The sequence below is a fragment of the Acomys minous genome, assembly GCF_964271855.1.
Source record: "Acomys minous genome assembly, chromosome: 16".
Classification (NCBI taxonomy): Eukaryota; Metazoa; Chordata; class Mammalia; order Rodentia; family Muridae; genus Acomys; species Acomys minous.
Genome location: NC_140498.1, coordinates 71,285,048 through 71,300,984, shown reverse-complemented (window position 1 = coordinate 71,300,984; position 15,937 = coordinate 71,285,048). Strand labels below are relative to the sequence as shown.

General features: G+C 51.1%; 2 protein-coding genes across 4 annotated transcripts; one reads left to right on the top strand and one right to left on the bottom strand.

Moving 5' to 3' along the window:
• The first annotated feature begins 58 nt into the window (after positions 1-58).
• Positions 59-7,592, top strand: MCM7 (minichromosome maintenance complex component 7). Of its 3 annotated transcripts, none has more exons than XM_084763200.1 (15): positions 59-234; positions 1,576-1,655; positions 2,320-2,484; positions 2,573-2,697; positions 2,770-2,950; positions 3,252-3,389; positions 3,735-3,884; positions 4,045-4,159; positions 4,246-4,377; positions 4,543-4,626; positions 4,720-5,113; positions 5,401-5,484; positions 6,104-6,272; positions 7,020-7,129; positions 7,262-7,592. In XM_084763200.1, the coding sequence occupies exons 1-15, from the start codon at positions 204-206 to the stop codon at positions 7,461-7,463; spliced, it is 2,160 nt and encodes a 719-aa protein (XP_084619326.1). In that variant the 5' UTR covers positions 59-203; the 3' UTR covers positions 7,464-7,592. The 3 variants fall into 3 exon arrangements, with proteins under 3 accessions (XP_084619326.1, XP_084619328.1, XP_084619327.1); XM_084763202.1 differs by lacking the exon at positions 59-234 and adding an exon at positions 658-761; XM_084763201.1 differs by lacking the exon at positions 59-234 and adding an exon at positions 955-1,147.
• Positions 7,593-8,161: 569 nt separating this feature from the next.
• On the bottom strand, positions 8,162-11,672 carry COPS6 (COP9 signalosome subunit 6). Its single transcript, XM_084763216.1, has 10 exons — positions 11,528-11,672; positions 11,196-11,318; positions 10,557-10,688; positions 10,108-10,196; positions 9,941-10,003; positions 9,336-9,383; positions 8,904-9,018; positions 8,734-8,826; positions 8,541-8,641; positions 8,162-8,413 (listed from the first exon to the last, which is right to left on the bottom strand). The coding sequence occupies exons 1-10, from the start codon at positions 11,667-11,669 to the stop codon at positions 8,273-8,275; spliced, it is 1,047 nt and encodes a 348-aa protein (XP_084619342.1). The 5' UTR covers positions 11,670-11,672; the 3' UTR covers positions 8,162-8,272.
• Between the last annotated feature and the right edge of the window lie 4,265 nt (positions 11,673-15,937).

Below are 15,937 nucleotides of genomic sequence, written 5' to 3'. Positions count from 1 at the left end.
GATTGGTTAAAATTGGGGGCCGGCAGCGGTTGGGAGCCCCTTCTCGGATTGGCCCGTTTTCAGCGGCGTGGGTCACATGGGTGACGACGTTTCGCGCCAATTTCGGTTGGTCGGCTACATCGCGCCGCGCGCTCGTTCTGTGCTTCCAGCGAGAGGGAGACTTTCCGAGCCCGCCGACCCCTGCCGCGCGGCCCCCGGCAGCGATGGCGCTTAAGGACTACGCGATCGAGAAAGGTGATGCTCTATAGGGCAGCGGCGTCCTCGGAGGGAAACCTCTACCTACACCTGTGGAGGGGAGCTGGAGTCTTTTGGGGTGCGGAGGGGTTCGGGTTCTGTGGCTCTGGGGCCAGGCGGGCTGCGCCCGGGACAAGTGTAGCGGGGAGTCTGGATGGAGGAAGCAATCATGCTTGCAAAAAAAGGAGATGTGGTTGAGTGATGGGGAGGACCCAGTGGAGGCCACGATTGGAGGGGCGCGCCCGGGAGAGGCTGGGTGACGTGGAACCTTCAGTACATGGCCCGAGGGACCGGGAAGCCGGGCTAGCCTCTGCACCTTGGGGCGCTAGCGAATTCCCGCGTCCACTCGAGACGCGCCGGAGTCCAAAGGCGGGGCTTGCCGGGCCGCTACGCGCCGTGATTGGTTATTCTCGGCCGCTCTCCAAGCGGAAGTAGAGGCGGGCGGAAGTGGCGCTGCTCCGTCGGAGGGAATGTGGCGTGTAAACAGTGTCCTTCCGCGCCGTGGCCTCGAAGATAGCGGCTAGTTGGTAAGGGACGTACCTGCAACTGGGTGGCTGAGAGCCCCGGTGGCGAGAGGTGGCAGTGAGGTGGACCCGAGTGGCCCTTTGGCGTTCTGGCCAATCGCTGCACGGCCACCCGCGTCGGGCGGAGGAATCCTGGGCTGTGAGGCGGCTGGAATACGGGCCCATGTGCTTCTTTGTTTACTAAGAGCGGAAGCAGTGGCGGGAATGGGGCGTGGGGTACAAGGGAGGCCTAGTGGCGGGCGTCCTGGCGGGAGCCGAAAGAAAAAGTGTTGTACTGCTGGAGAGAGAGCCTAAAGTCTTGAGAGTCGACTGGATGCAAGTTGGAAGAATAGAAGGAACTGAGATTCCTAGCTGAGGCAGAGAGTGGAATTCTCTGGAGGGTCGGTTGGGTAAGACTCTTTGTAGCAGCCTGGGGACCTGCATTCTGTCCCCCAGGTAAAAAGCAGCAGACTTGGGAAAAGTACTGCCTACTTTGGGGAGACTGGGTAGGCTTGTTTTTTGAGTGTTCACTTAACTAATTAGTTCATAGGTCTCATCTTAAATGAAAATGGGTTTTCTTAGGTTTCTGTTGAGAATTTGAAGTAAAGAATTCAAAAGGAAGGAAGATTGTTTTATAAGGTTTTTTTGGCTGCATTATTGTGTGTGTGTGTGTGTGTGTGTGTGTGTAGCTTACAAGTGGTTGTTTGACACCCGCAGGAGTCTATTCTTTTCAACCTGTGGGTGGGCCCCAGGGATTGAACCTTGATCCTCAGGATTGGCCGCAGTGGTCTTTACTCCTCACTGTCCCCATAGCTTTGTTTTGGTTTTATATTTGTAGAAAAAGTTAAGAAGTTCCTGCAAGAGTTTTACTATGACGATGAATTTGGGAAGAAGCAGTTCAAGTATGGGACCCAGTTGGTGAGTTCCGGGATTGGTTGTCTGGAGTGGGTGCACATAAGAGCCGTGCTCCGCCGTGTTAGAGCAAGTGTGGCTATCAGTGGGTGGCGTGGTTTTGATTGTTTTGTGCAGTTAGTTCACATTTTTAGCTTTTCTTAACTTTAAACTGTGTTTTGTTTGTGTATGTGTGGGCTCTCATGGGCATACCATAGCATGTGTGTGGAGGTCAAAAAACACAATTTGTGGGAGTCAGCTTTCCCACCATGTGTGTCCTGGAGAATACAACTCAAGATCTCAGCCTAACCTGCTGAGCCATCTCACACATTCCTAGCTCTTGGGGTTTTTTTAGAGATAGTTTTTGTTTGGCTCAGACTGGCTTCGAGAATGCCCCATGTAGCTACATAGCTAAGGATGGCTTTGAGCTTCTGAATCCCAAGTGCTGGGAGTATAAACACATACCACCATTGCTGGGCTGCAGCAGCTAGTTTAGCAGAGTGCTTGCCTGGCGTGTGGGTATGACGCCACATTTATAAAAGCAAAGTTTTTGTTGGAATCGGGAGTTCTAAAAAGTAAGTGCTTCACTATGCTGTTCTTTTCCCTCTGGGGGATGGCCAGTGACTTAGACGAGCTTTGGTGGGTGAGGTGAACTTGACCCTAAAGTGTTACTGCCTCTTTCTCACCTTAGGTTCACCTGGCTCATCGGGAACAAGTGGCATTGTACGTGGACCTAGATGACGTTGCTGAAGATGACCCCGAGTTGGTCGACTCAATTTGCGAGAATGCCAAGCGCTACTCAAGGCTGTTTGCTGATGTTGTGCAAGAGCTTTTGCCTGACTATAAGGAGAAGGAGGTAGGTGGTTGGTCCCTGAGCTGCTCTGCCTGGTGCCCCTCTGGTCTCCTCTTCTGGTCTTGCCCATCGCCTTTTCTGTCTTCTATAGGTGGTGAATAAAGATGTCCTGGATGTTTACATTGAGCACCGACTGATGATGGAGCAGCGGAGCAGAGACCCTGGGGCGGTCCGGAACCCACAGAACCAGTATCCTTCTGAGCTCATGCGTCGATTGTAAGTGTCTCTGTGGGGAAGGTGAGGGACTTGCTCTCCAGGGCCTTGCTGACAGACATTTCCTTCTCTTAGCGAGTTGTATTTCCAAGGCCCGAGTAGCAGCAAGCCCCGAGTGATCCGGGAAGTACGGGCTGATTCTGTGGGGAAATTGTTAACTGTGCGTGGGATTGTCACTCGTGTGTCTGAAGTCAAACCCAGGATGGTGGTAGCCACATACACTTGTGACCAGTGTGGGGCAGAGACCTACCAGCCGGTATGTATTCAGTAGGGAACAGGAAAATACGCCTGTGTTCGTTGTCCTTGAAGTAAATATATAACTTGTTGCACTGATTATAATCTGTCATTTTCTCTCTGACTATTGCAAAAGTTGCTTTGGTATTCATTTTTAGTTTTTTGGTAGTGATCTGATCTCGCTGGTTATTTTGTTTCTGCTTGATTCGGAATACTTCAACATATTTTTATACTTTCAAAAATGTCTTGACACAGAGCAGAAATGGTTCCAGTGGTGATTACGAAGGTTTTTTTATTTCCTTTGTCCCTTCTCTCGTGTCTAGATCCAGTCCCCCACCTTCATGCCTCTGATCATGTGTCCCAGCCAGGAGTGCCAAACCAACCGCTCAGGAGGGCGGCTGTACCTGCAGACTCGTGGCTCCAAATTTATTAAATTTCAGGAAATGAAGATTCAGGAACATGTGAGTGGGGGATGTGGATCCTGTGGTTGGTTATGAAATGGCCGGAAGATGAGTGAAAAGCTGGGGAAGAGAAGCCAGCTGTAGTGGGAAAGAGGCTTAACTAGAATTTTCTTAATATTTGCTCTTAACCAGAAAGTCAAGAAATGATTTCATTGAAGTTCTCCGGTGGTGTTGGGAGGAGGGTAACAGCTCAGCTTCCTTTCTGAGTCTTCTAGACGGGGCTGGCTGAGTCTTACCGTAAAATGAGCGTCTTACCGGAGCGAGGTGGGATGGGGCAGGTCCCTGTCTGCCTCTCATCCTTCTCGTCTTGTGTGTTCTGTGTCATGTTCGTCCCCAAACCCCTAGAGTGACCAAGTTCCTGTGGGAAACATCCCTCGTAGCATCACTGTGGTTTTAGAAGGAGAGAACACAAGGATTGCCCAGCCTGGTGACCACGTCAGTGTCACCGGTATCTTCTTGCCAGTGCTGCGCACAGGGTTTCAACAGATGGCACAGGTGAGGGTTTTTTGAAATGAGGAAATAGTGGCCTTTCCACCTACTCACTCTCTTCACACCCTTAGAAAACTAAAACCAGAAAGGTGGAACTTGTGGTTGACGGAAACGATTTTCAGGGACTCTGGAGGCGGGCAGTTCTGACTGGCGTTCTCCTGCCTAGGGCTTACTCTCAGAGACCTTCCTGGAAGCCCATCGGATCGTGAAGATGACGAAGAGTGAGGACGATGCATCGGGGGCCGGAGAGCTCAGCAGGGAGGAGCTGAGGCAGATTACAGGTGAGGGGCCACAGCGCTCAGGCTGAGAGTTGAGTGTCACGCTAGCTTCTGCCCTGAAGAAAACGCTGTGGCTTAACTTTTCCCAGAGGAGGATTTCTATGAAAAGCTGGCTGCCTCTATTGCTCCTGAGATCTATGGTCACGAAGACGTGAAGAAGGCGCTCTTGCTGCTCCTGGTGGGTGGCGTGGACCAGTCTCCGCAAGGCATGAAGATAAGGGGTAAGAGAGGCAGTTGGGAAGGCAGATGTCCCGTGAATGACAACTTAAGAGTTGATGACTTGGTTTTGTGGCTCTCGGGGTCTTAGAAGAGGTCTGAGGTGCTCTTCCCCGGTGGTGAACAACTTGGGTTGAGAGTATCACTCAGGCTTCCTACGCATTTTCCAGGAAACATCCACATCTGCCTTATGGGAGATCCTGGCGTGGCCAAATCTCAGCTCCTGTCTTACATTGATCGCCTGGCCCCCCGAAGTGAGTATGGGCAGGGATGTGGCTTAGTGCTTAATGAGGCAGTCTAGAAGGCCTGGGGAAAGCAGTTCATCGGGTTGCTCTTTCTCTTCGCAGGTCAGTATACCACAGGCCGGGGCTCCTCTGGAGTAGGGCTCACAGCAGCCGTGCTGAGAGACTCTGTGAGTGGGGAACTGACCTTAGAGGGTGGTGCCCTGGTGCTGGCTGACCAGGGCGTGTGCTGCATTGATGAGTTTGACAAGATGGCGGAAGCTGACCGCACAGCCATCCATGAGGTCATGGAGCAGCAGACCATCTCCATCGCCAAGGCAGGCATTCTCACCACACTCAATGCCCGCTGCTCTATCCTGGCTGCTGCCAACCCTGCCTATGGGCGGTACAACCCCCGCCGCAGTCTGGAGCAGAACATACAGCTTCCTGCTGCTCTGCTTTCCCGATTCGACCTCCTCTGGCTGATTCAGGATCGGCCCGACCGCGACAATGACCTCCGGTGAGTGAAGTGCAGCACCCATAGAAACAGCCCACTTCACTGGTTGGGGGGAGGGGGTAAAATCAGAAAGCCACGCAACTCAGGTGTGTGTATAGACACGTCACTTTCCTTGTCTACAGTTCATGGGGATATGGAAGGTTGTGGCTAGATGTTGAGGGTTTTCTGGCAGCCTATCTGCTATGAAGCCTCCATTGCTATGGAGAAGAGGTGGGGCTGAAAGGGGAAACTGAGTCAGAGTCGTCAGCAGGGTGTAGAGCTCTGAAGAACTTGGCCTGTGCTCTCTGCAGGTTGGCCCAGCACATCACCTATGTCCACCAGCACAGCCGGCAGCCCCCGGCCCAGTTTGAACCTTTGAACATGAAACTTATGAGGTAGGGGGCATAAGAGATGGGCGTGTCTCGGGGGTGTGGTGTGTGGCATTGTCTTATGCCGGGTGTACCAGGATGGCTTTCCGTCTTGGGGGGAATGTGTTTACTCGCTCCCTCAGTGCTGCTGAGCTGAGAAGAGTGAGCCAGGCCTCATTTTGCAGTCTTGCCAGACACGTCGTTGTTCTTGCTTGGGGTGGTAGAGCAGCAGGCTGTGATCCCAGCTGCTGTGTGGGGGTGTCCATAAATTACACAGTTCCTCACCGTCGTTATCCTATGCTGGGATGAGACAGGTGCAGTTTTTGGTCATGTCATGTGGCATAGATGGCTCAGAGCACCTCAGTGATCTTCAGGCTTCTTTATTTTTATTTTTTGGTAAGATAGACTTTCTGTGTAGCCTTGGCTGGCCTTGGACTTGCTTTGTAGACCAGGATAGCCTGAGCTCAGAGATCCACCTGCCCCCCCCCCCCCCCCCCCCAGTGCTGGGGTTACAGGCATGTGCCACTGAAGTGCACTGGCAGCCCTGTGTAGAGAAGCAGCTCAGTGATGCCTAGGTAAATAGCTGTCCTGCGTTAGAATATCAAGTGGGTATCTTCTCTGAAGGGTCTGTTCTGCTTGCCCACAGACGGTACATAGCCATGTGTCAAGAGAGGCAGCCCACGGTGCCCGAGTCTCTGGCTGACTACATCACAGCAGCCTATGTGGAGATGAGGCGAGAGGCCCGGGCCAGTAAGGATGCCACCTACACTTCTGCCCGGACCCTGCTGGCCATTCTCCGCCTTTCCACTGCTCTGGTGAGTGCTGGGTCCCTGTCAGCGGGACGGCTGGCCCGTGCCTGCCACCTCACCTTAATGACCCTCAAGCTGCCTCTTCCCTGCCTCCCACCAGCCCTGCTGGGGCTAAAGTGCTGACAGTGCAGATAGTGGTCCTCTCTGTGCTACCGCACTGTGGGTACTTGCTGCTCCAGCAGGGCACGTGCAACACCCATGGAGGGAAAGGCTGCTTGCTGCTTAAGTCCATGAGGGGCGGAAAGACTCTTGTTGAATTCCTGATGTCCTAGATACAATCTTAGAAATCTCCATTCTGTCCTCTTGGACCTTAGTCATGGGGGCTCCAAAGTGCTGTTCGTGCAGGTAGTGTAATTACCTGACCTACTGCTGAGCTAGCACTTCCCGAGCCCCCAGGACACAACCTCTCTGACAGTGGCCCTAGCTGAGCTCCCCAGGCTCCCTTTGTCACGATGGGGAGCCTAGTGGAGTTCAGAAGGGTCTGCTCTCCATCACAGGACAGCGAACACCCACCGGGACTGGCCAGTGTTGAGAGGCGGAGACTTGGGCAATTGCTGGACGCTGCCCTGGGCATTGCACTTGTCTCGGTCTGACAGTGCCGGCCCAACACTGCAGATGTGGGGGGCAGGGAGGAGTCCCCATTTTTGTTTTATGAGTAGGGAATTATGGCTTGCCCAGCTCTGAAGCTGGAGCAAAGACGTCGACTTCAACCCCCCTCCCCTCCTATCCCCGTCTTTTCCATGCCTTCCCTAGGCCCGCCTGCGGATGGTAGACATTGTGGAGAAGGAAGATGTGAATGAGGCCATAAGGCTGATGGAGATGTCAAAGGACTCCCTTCTGGGGGAAAAGGGACAAACAGCTAGGTGGGTATCATAATGAAAAATGGAATTGGGCCACTTGACTTTATTGAGCTGGTCACTAGCTTTGTGGCTTCTGCACTCAAAAAATCATGTTCTGTGGCCCTGCACCCTAACCTTTTCCATCATGTGTTTCAGGACCCAGAGGCCAGCAGATGTGATATTTGCCACAGTGCGTGAGTTGGTCTCAGGCGGGCGAAGCATCCGGTTTTCTGAGGCTGAGCAGCGCTGCATATCACGTGGCTTCACACCAGCCCAGTTCCAGGCAGCACTGGATGAATATGAAGAGCTAAACGTGTGGCAGGTCAACACCTCCCGGACGCAGATCACCTTTGTCTGAGCCAGCTTTGAAGCCTCCTTTTATAAGCCTGCTGCCTCCCCTGAGCATGCTCCAGATACCTATAGAGGAAGATCTCATCTTCCCACGCTGCACTTTTTTTTTTATTCTGTTAATAAAGTGTTAATTGCCTCCTGCCTGGGCCTGGCTTGTTGAGATAGCTGCTCCCTTCTGGGTACATCCTAGTCAGTGTCCACTGTTTCTGCCATGTGCCAAGTAACTACTGTGTGGCAAGGACTGATGGAGCCTGTGGAGTTAATGGTACCTTTTCTCTTTATCTACACTGAGCCTTACTGTGCTAGACAGGCTGGGAGGTGCACACCATTTCTTGAAATCTTTTTTAAAAATCCCCACCTCCCCTAGAGGGTGGCAAAAAGAGCCTGGCACAAGAAATTACTCAAGTGGAAGTCTCACAGGTGCGAAGTGTTAAGGGTAAGGCACACAGAAATCACTCCCTTCAGTACTTTCAGTGCCCCCGGGACGAGAGCAAGGGCTTGAGTCATCTATAATTAGAAAGATAGGCTTGATATCCCTCCCCTCTATGAAAAACACTCACTTGTTACTTCTGTGATCATCACATTCGGCCTGTCTGGACAAGGGTCACCTCAAGTCATTAGGGGCTGGGGTGAGGTGGTCAAAATGCCAGTGAGTGGACTCTGCCTCAGCAAGGCTGCCTTGAGGATTCCAAGTTGAGAAACCACTTGAGGGGCTGCTCTTTTATTATTAACGCCAAGTTCTCTAAGGGGAATGTGGTGCCCAGTCCCACAGGAAAGTTGTCTGAGCCCTCTACATCATCCCTTCCAGAACCCTCATCAGAAAAACAGTCCCCGCATTCGCCTGCCGATGCCTTGTCGGTCGTAGAGGACGTTGAACTTGTTCACAAACTGGTTCATTGTGTTGCACGTTTTGGTGATGGTGCCGAGGTAGGCCATGAGCCCCACGTCATTGCATTGCTGGGAGGGAACAGAGAGAACCAGTTCCCCAGGCGCCCCTCGCGCTAGCTGAGGGCAACTGAGTTTACCTGCCTGCAAGAGGATGGCGTGAGCCCCACCTCCCCACAGGGGAATCAACAACACTCACATCATAAAAGTCTGTCTTGAACTTGTCTGTGCTGAGCACCGGAAGACAGTGACATAGGGCATAGGCCTCTCGCAGGATCTCATGGTTGAAGGGAACCTCTCCTACGGGTACAATGAAGCTGCACTGATGTGGATGCTGTCACTTCTCCAGGAAGGAGGGGAAGTGGTTACAAGTGACAGGCACCTGTCCCTACCTGCTTCAGAGGCCTTGACATATTCTAAAATGAGTTTCACGCGGCTGTGCAGCATCTTGATGGCACTGTGTTGAGCTATCAGGTGTTCGGCCACTGCAGGGGAACGGGGCAAATCAAAAGGGGAATTGGCCACGCCCACCCCAGGTCGCCAAAGCATTCACCTCCCTTACCAGTGGAGTTCTCCCCACTGCCTGTGGCTGTCATCCGGGCCACGTGGTCCACACCGATACGTTCAGCTTCCTCGGTGGCCAGGGTGTAAGTGAGCTCAGCGAACAGCATTGTGGCCTGCAGAGTAAAGGGTTCCCATCGGGAGAATCAGGCAACAGGCCTGGGCAGATGGCAAGTCTGAGGATCTGACTTGAAATTCTCAGAACCCTCACTGAGCTAGATGAGCTAGCGTGAGTCTGTGATCCCAGCCCTACAGCAGGATGGGACGTGGACACAGAAGACTTCCCACAAGCCCACAGGCCTGGCAAACGAGATCCTGTCTCATAGGAGAAAGCCAGAGCGGCCCAGGGTTGTCCTGTGGCTGTGCACGTGTGCATGCCATGCAGGAGAAACAGACTGAAAGCAGGATTTGCATGTTGCAGGGTAGGTATTACCTCTCCGTTGATTATATCGATGACAGACTCAAAAACGCTGACAGGAAGCTGTAAAAACACAGAACAGTTGGTTGGTTAGTTTCTGGAGATACAGGGTTTCTCTGCGTTAACAGTTCTGGCTGTCCTGGACTCTGTAGACCAGGCTGGCCTCGAACTCACAAAGATCCACCTGCCTCTGCTTCCCGAGTGCTGGGATTAAAGGTGTGGGCCACTAACACCCAGCAACAGAACAGCTCTTACTAAGAGCTGATGCACCTGAACTTAACACGGGTTCCAGGCTAGCCTTGTACTTACAACCCTCCTGCCTCGACCTCTCGAGTGCTAAGATTGAGTTCAAGTGTCTCCACGCTTGGCTAATTTCCCCCTAAAACCTACAGGAGGTTTTACCCCTGTGAGATATGGCAATGCCACTTAAGAGAGATGAAGTCACGCAACAGATGGGCAGAGAGCGGCATGGAGATTCGACTCAAGTATTCTCTCATACAGATGAGACCACAGGGTTAAGTGGGAGCAGAGGCACAGCGCTAGACCGCCAGGACACAGGGGACCTGCGGGGCGGGGGGGGGGGGGGGGATGGAGGGGCGGGGGGGAGCAGCAATACTCACGTCTGTGTGCTTGGTCATAGGGTTCAACTTCAGAAACAGGGGACTCTCAATTATCTCGCATACCTGGAAAAAAAAGTCAAGGCCCAGAAAAAAAAAAATCAGTAGCTCCTCTGCCCCCTAACCTTCGGTTCTCTTCCCAACAGGCACCCACAGTTGAGCCTTTATACCTGCTTGTGGACGTGGATGTCCGAGGGGTCGGGCGGGCCCCCTGTGGTATACCAACCCAGAAACTCCAACTCCTTGAAGACCTGTTTAACTGGAGAAGAAGAGGCCAGAGTAAATATTTCTTGAAACTTCTCTTCCTGAGTTTGATGGACCTGGTGTGTACTTCCCCGGCAGCTCTTCTTTTCCCTCCTCAAATTTTGGGTCCGTCTTGAAATACATCTCTGTTTCTGTCATCTCCCAACTTTTCCCTGAAGATAAATAACCTTGAACTCCTGCCTACGTCTCCTGGTTTATATGGTACTGAGGACCAAACTCTGAGATTCCTGCATGTTCGGGCAAGCAATCTACCCCCTGTCCTATAGCCCAGCTCTTTTACTCCTTAAGACAAAACAAAACAAAAACAAAAAATCTTCCCATTTCTCTTTCCCACCCACTTCTCTTCCCCTCTCACACTGCTCCTCCTTGGTGTAATAATATTCCTTGTCAATGATAATCTTCTCTTCCACGGTGTGGGACAGCAGCTCAAAGGAGTTCATCACTTCGATATTCCGCCCCTCCTGCTTTCCGATCAGAGCCCCAATCACTAAAGGGAGAGAAACGCATGGAAAATAGGTGAGGAACAGGCATCTAAAAGCTTTCCTAATAACCCAAGGCTCTGGGCTGGAGAGATGGCTCAGTGGTTAAAAGTCCTGACTGCTCTTCCAGAGGTCCTGAGTCAATTCCCAGCAACCATATACGCCCTGGCCTGCAGGGGTACAAGCAGGCAGAGCACTGTATACGCTAGCAGTAAGTAAATAAATCTTTGAAAACAAACAGCTGAGCTTGGTGCACTTGGGAGGCAGTGGCAGGCGGATGGCCGAGCTCGAGGCCAGTCTGGTCTATTAAGCGAGTCCAGGACAGGACAGCCACAGAGAAGCGCTGTCTCGAAAAACCAAAAAAGGAAAACAAACAAACAAACAAACAAACCAAGGCTCTGAGGTCAGTGTGAATCACAGATTGGGGAAACAGTCATTTGGAAGAGCAGGGAGGAAGGAAAAACGTGATTGGAGGTCTCCAAGAGGAGGGTTTGAAATTTACATACAACACTCACCCTGCATAGGCCGCCCCTCCTGGGAGCGCATGCGAATCCAATGGTCAGAGATGTTGAGGATGACAAGGGGATGAAGAGCGACAGAAACACTCCCAGTCACTCCGGAGGCCATCACGCTGGGGACTGTTTCAGGTGAAAAGAAAACATAGCGGCTGAGAGCTTGGGCCCACACAAGTCTCCTAACATGGGAGAAGGGGACCGGCAGAGCAGGGCCGTCCATCCATCCCTGCCCTCAAGTTATCCTGGGATAGATGTCGCTCCTCCCAGGTTTAAGAAGTACTCAAGGCACTCTGCAAGGGCTTCTCCAGAAGTCGCTTCGCACAGCCCGTTACCTGCTGCATCCACCTCCATGCCGCTGCTCCCTCCGCTCCCGTTCGCCGCTGCCGCCGCCGCCGCCGCCGCCGCCATTTTCCCCGCGCCCGCCAGCCACGGTCCGCCCCCTTCCTTCTCGGCTTCCGTCGGCGAGTGACGCATGCTCAGTGTGTACTTGGCGCTGCAGGAGGGCGGGGCGTCTGCCAGTACTTGATAGCCCTGGATGCTAACTTGTACGCTACGCTGTAGGGTTATTACCGGTTCTCAAGTAAACCAGCCTGGACGTAAACTCTGTATTGTGTAACTGAGGATGACTTTGAACTTTGATCCTCTTGCCTTCACCTCCCGAGTGCTGCGATTACAGGTGTGCATCAACAAGTCCTGATATTTCATGCTCAAAGCCCAGAGATCACTGTAGAGTAGGGCTGTGACTTTCCAGGGCTCCATGGTTGCACTGTAGATAACTCGACGCAGAGAAAATTGCCATCAAAGGAGGCAAGGCTGTGAGGAGAAGGGGGAAGGCAATTTATTCAAGATATTAAAATTTTTCATGTTGCACAGAATCTATAGAGACTTGATCACTTGTTTGTTGAGATAGGGCGGCTGGCTGAGAACTTGCTGACTTCAACCTGACAAGAGATTAAAGGTGTGCGCGCCATCATGGCCAGGGTGTCTGGCTTTAAAAAAAAAAAAAAAAGGTGTGTGCAAAAACAAAAACAAAATCCAAGTCTCCTCATTGCTTTCCACTGGGGTAGCCATCCCATAATTTAGAACAAGTAGGGGTGCCTTGCTTAATAAAACTAACATTTAATGTATAATTGTGTGAAGAATTTATGGATAGAGCCGTATTTCTGTCACATTGTGGCAGTACTTTCTGCTTTAATACTAAATAGCTTGTTATTTAAATATTGGACAAAATGGCTGCTTCAAAATAGCCACTAATAAACTTAACTTTATGTTTAAAAAAGGGGGGGATCTGAACTCGGGTCTTAACACTTGCAAGGCAAGGACTTTATCCCCCTGAGCCATCTACCGAGCTCTAATTACCCTTGAAGTGTTCAGCTGCTTCTTCAGGCGCACAGCAACCCACTCCTTACACAGCGCATCCTGTGGTACGAGTGTCAGGTGAATCTGGGATCCCTTTGACATGGGCATCTGCTGCTTACTGGCGAAACCTCTTCAGTGATCAAGCAGCCTCAGAGGTGTCTCCACTACTTCTTCAACAGCCAAGGAGTCATACAGAGGACTCTTTTTTTTTTTTTTTTTTTCTCGAGACAGGGTTTCTCTGTGTAGCCTTGACTGTCCTGGACTCACTTTGTAGTCCAGGCTGGCCTCGAACTCACAGCAATCCACCTGCCTCTGCCTCCCGAGTGCTGAGATTAAAGGCGTGCGCCACCACGCCCAGCCATACAGAGGACTCTTTAGCCATCAAGATGCCAGAAGCAAATCACAAGAGCGAAGCCTTGATTGTACAACCAGGGAGGTTGGAGTGCTGTGGTGGTTTCAGTAAGAACTGCCCCGTTAGCCGGGCAGTGGTGGCACACGCCTTTAATCCCAGGACTCGGGAGGCAGAAGCAGGCGGATCGATGTGAGTTCGAGGCCAGCCTGGTCTACAAAATGAGTCCAGGACAGCCAAGGCTATACAGAGAATCCTTGTCTTGAAAAACAAAACAAAACGGAACAAGAGTTGCCCCTGTTGACTCATATACTTGAATACCTAGTCACTGGGAGTGGCACTGTTGGGAAGGCTTAGAAGAATTGGGAGGTGTAGTGACACACTTTGAGGCTTTGGAGTTTCAAAAACCCATGCCAAGCCTGGAATCTCTCAGCCCATAGGTCAGGATGTAGCCCTCTGCGACTGCCCTGCCTGCTGCTACTCTCCCTGCCGTGATGATAAGGGACTGATTTCTGAAAGTATAAGCAAGACTTCAAGTAACTGTTTTCTTTTTATAAGAGTTGCCTTGTTTGCTGGGTGGTGGTGGCACACGCCTTTAATCCCAGCATTCAGGAGGCAGAGGCAGGCAGATCTCTGAGTTCGACTCCAGCCTGGTCTATAGAGTGAGTTCCAGGACAGCTGGGGATACACAGAGAAGCCCTGTTTCGAAAAAAACAAAACAACAGCAACAAAAGAAGCATCTTGATGATGGCATCTCTTCACAGCAACAGAACAGTGACTAAGACAAGTGTTTCCTGTTTCCTACTTGGATCAGTGAGGCCAAGCAGCCAGCTTATATAGCCAAGAAAGGATATTTTGGCCCATCACTATTCATATTGGGCCAAATCACAGCCGTCTGTTTAACCAATCACAGTCATCCAGTGTGTGTTTGGGACCAATCATGGCCTCGCACCAACTCACAGTAGTTCTTCCATTGGGGGAAGAACTCCCTTCCTGTCAAGGTGGAAATGTGGTCATGTGTATCTGCAGTTCATAGAGGCCCCTGTGGCAGCAAAGATACCTGGTAGCCACTGTGTCCAACACAGGCCGGGCTGTGTCTTCAGAAGCTGGGGAAATCAGCTGCAGTCTTTACACAGCTGTCTCAAGGCCTCTGCTGTGTATCCCCGACAGCTGACACGGGTATAAGGGTAGAGTCTGGCTAACGTTGAGACTGGTAGTCCTTTCGCTCAGGGTAGGTAGCCTGGGAAGTAAGGCACAGAGGAGGACACGCGATGATAATTAGGGAGTGTTAAGTGCCCTATTCCCAATGCCTTTAGTTACAGGGAAAAAAACACACATTGGGCGTTTTGATACTATAAACATAAAGAAGTTACCATTAGAAGAAAAACAAGGTGAAGAAAATGGCATTACTAATGCTAGCGGCAGTGTAGTAATATTTTTATCAATGCTCAACACCTGTCTAGGATCCAAGGAGAGCTGGGTCCTCTTCATCCCCTTGTAAATGATTTCTTCAGATTTTACTAATTTTTGAATATTTATTTATTTATTTATTTTGTGGTGTGTGTGTGTGTGTGTGCACACGCATGCACGCGCGTGTGGTGTGCATGCCACAGCATAGATCAGAGGACAGCCTGCAGGAGTGAGTTGGGTGGGAGCTGTCAGCTTGGAAGATGTGTCTGCGGACTTTGATTGACTGATTAGAACTGCAGTCAGGTGGACAGTTTGGTAAGTGGCTGGTCCAGAGTCTGAGGACTCGGGTAGCCCCCTGGACAGCCATTCCTTCCCCACCTCTGTGTCAAAACATCCTGTGACCTGTAGATTTAAAAAGCCTTGTAGATGGCGCACGCCTTTAATCCCAGCACTCGGGAGGCAGAGGCAGGCAGATTGCTGTGAGTTCGAGGCCAGCCTGGTCTACAAAGTGAGTGCAGGACAGCCAAGGCTACAACAGAGAAACCCTGTCTTGAAAAAGGGGTGGGGGGGGGGGAGCCTTGTAGAAAGTCCAGCACTTGAGAGGCAGAAGTAGGTGGATCTCTGTGAGTTTGAGGCCAGCCTGGTCCACAAAACAAATCCAGGACTACCAGGGGTACACAGAGAAACCCTGTCTCGAAAAACTATGATGATGATGATGCCTTTTAGAATCTATTAACTAACAGACCTCTATCTTCCACCAATCTAAAAGCTAAGAATGTCATCAGATGGCATCTGAGGCCTATAGAAAAGTTTGTTCCAGCTTTTTGTAGCCCTCTCTTTGATGTACCCAATAATGTATATTTTTTTTACTTCTTTTAAAAAATTTTTATTTTTAAATTGTGTGTACATTGTACACGTGCAGGCCAGAAGAGGGCGCCAGATCTCATTATAGATGGTTGTGAGCCACCATGTGGTTGCTGGGAACTGATCTCAGGACGTTTAGAAGGGCAGCCAGCGCTCTTAACCTCTGAGCCATCTCTCCAGCCCCCCAATAATGTATTTTTAACCTGCCATAATGTGTGACTTCCACTGTTCTGTAAAACTATAACATTACACGAAACTGCTTCCATTTGGAAATATGGAGTTTGGGGTAACCAAAATCTGTGTTCCCGGGCCACGGTCAGTCAGATGGGACTTAGAATAAGCTATCTCTTATTCGCTTTAAAGTGAGGGCTGTGGTTATACATCATCAATTCCAAAGGCTTCCATTCCCTGAGCCATCTCACTAGCTCGAGGAGAGCATTTTATGTCAAACAAAATGTTTGGGAGCCAGGCATGGTGGTGCACCCCTTTCATCCCAGCACTGGGGAGGCAGAAGCAGAAGGATCCCTGTGAGTTCGAGGCCAGCCTCGTCTGCATAGCAGGTTCCAGGCCAGCCAGAACTGCACGGTGATATAACCCTGTTCAACTAGTTAATTAATTAAAAGATTTTATTTGAAAATGTTAGGCTTGGGCCGGGGGCTAGTCAGGCCGTGCTGGCTTGCCTTTCTCCATCCTCACAGCTGCTATAAAGAAATGACGCAAATCATCCTGTGACTGTGAGGCTGCACCAAACTCCAGCAAT

What these genes read in the sequence shown, in the direction of transcription:
- MCM7 (XM_084763200.1), top strand. Translation starts at nt 204, where the DNA reads ATGGCGCTTAAGGACTACGCGATCGAGAAAG. An exon ending in GGACTACGCGATCGAGAAAG is followed by an intron (nt 235 to 1,575) that starts GTGATGCTCTAT and finishes TTATATTTGTAG; the next exon opens with AAAAAGTTAAGAAGTTCCTG. An exon ending in TGATCGCCTGGCCCCCCGAA is followed by an intron (nt 4,627 to 4,719) that starts GTGAGTATGGGC and finishes TTCTCTTCGCAG; the next exon opens with GTCAGTATACCACAGGCCGG.
- COPS6 (XM_084763216.1), bottom strand. Translation starts at nt 11,669, where the DNA reads ATGCGTCACTCGCCGACGGAAGCCGAGAAGGAAGGGGGCGGACCGTGG. An exon ending in CAGTGGGGAGAACTCCACTG is followed by an intron (nt 8,827 to 8,903) that starts GTAAGGGAGGTG and finishes GTTCCCCTGCAG; the next exon opens with TGGCCGAACACCTGATAGCT. An exon ending in TGTCAAGGCCTCTGAAGCAG is followed by an intron (nt 8,642 to 8,733) that starts GTAGGGACAGGT and finishes TTGTACCCGTAG; the next exon opens with GAGAGGTTCCCTTCAACCAT.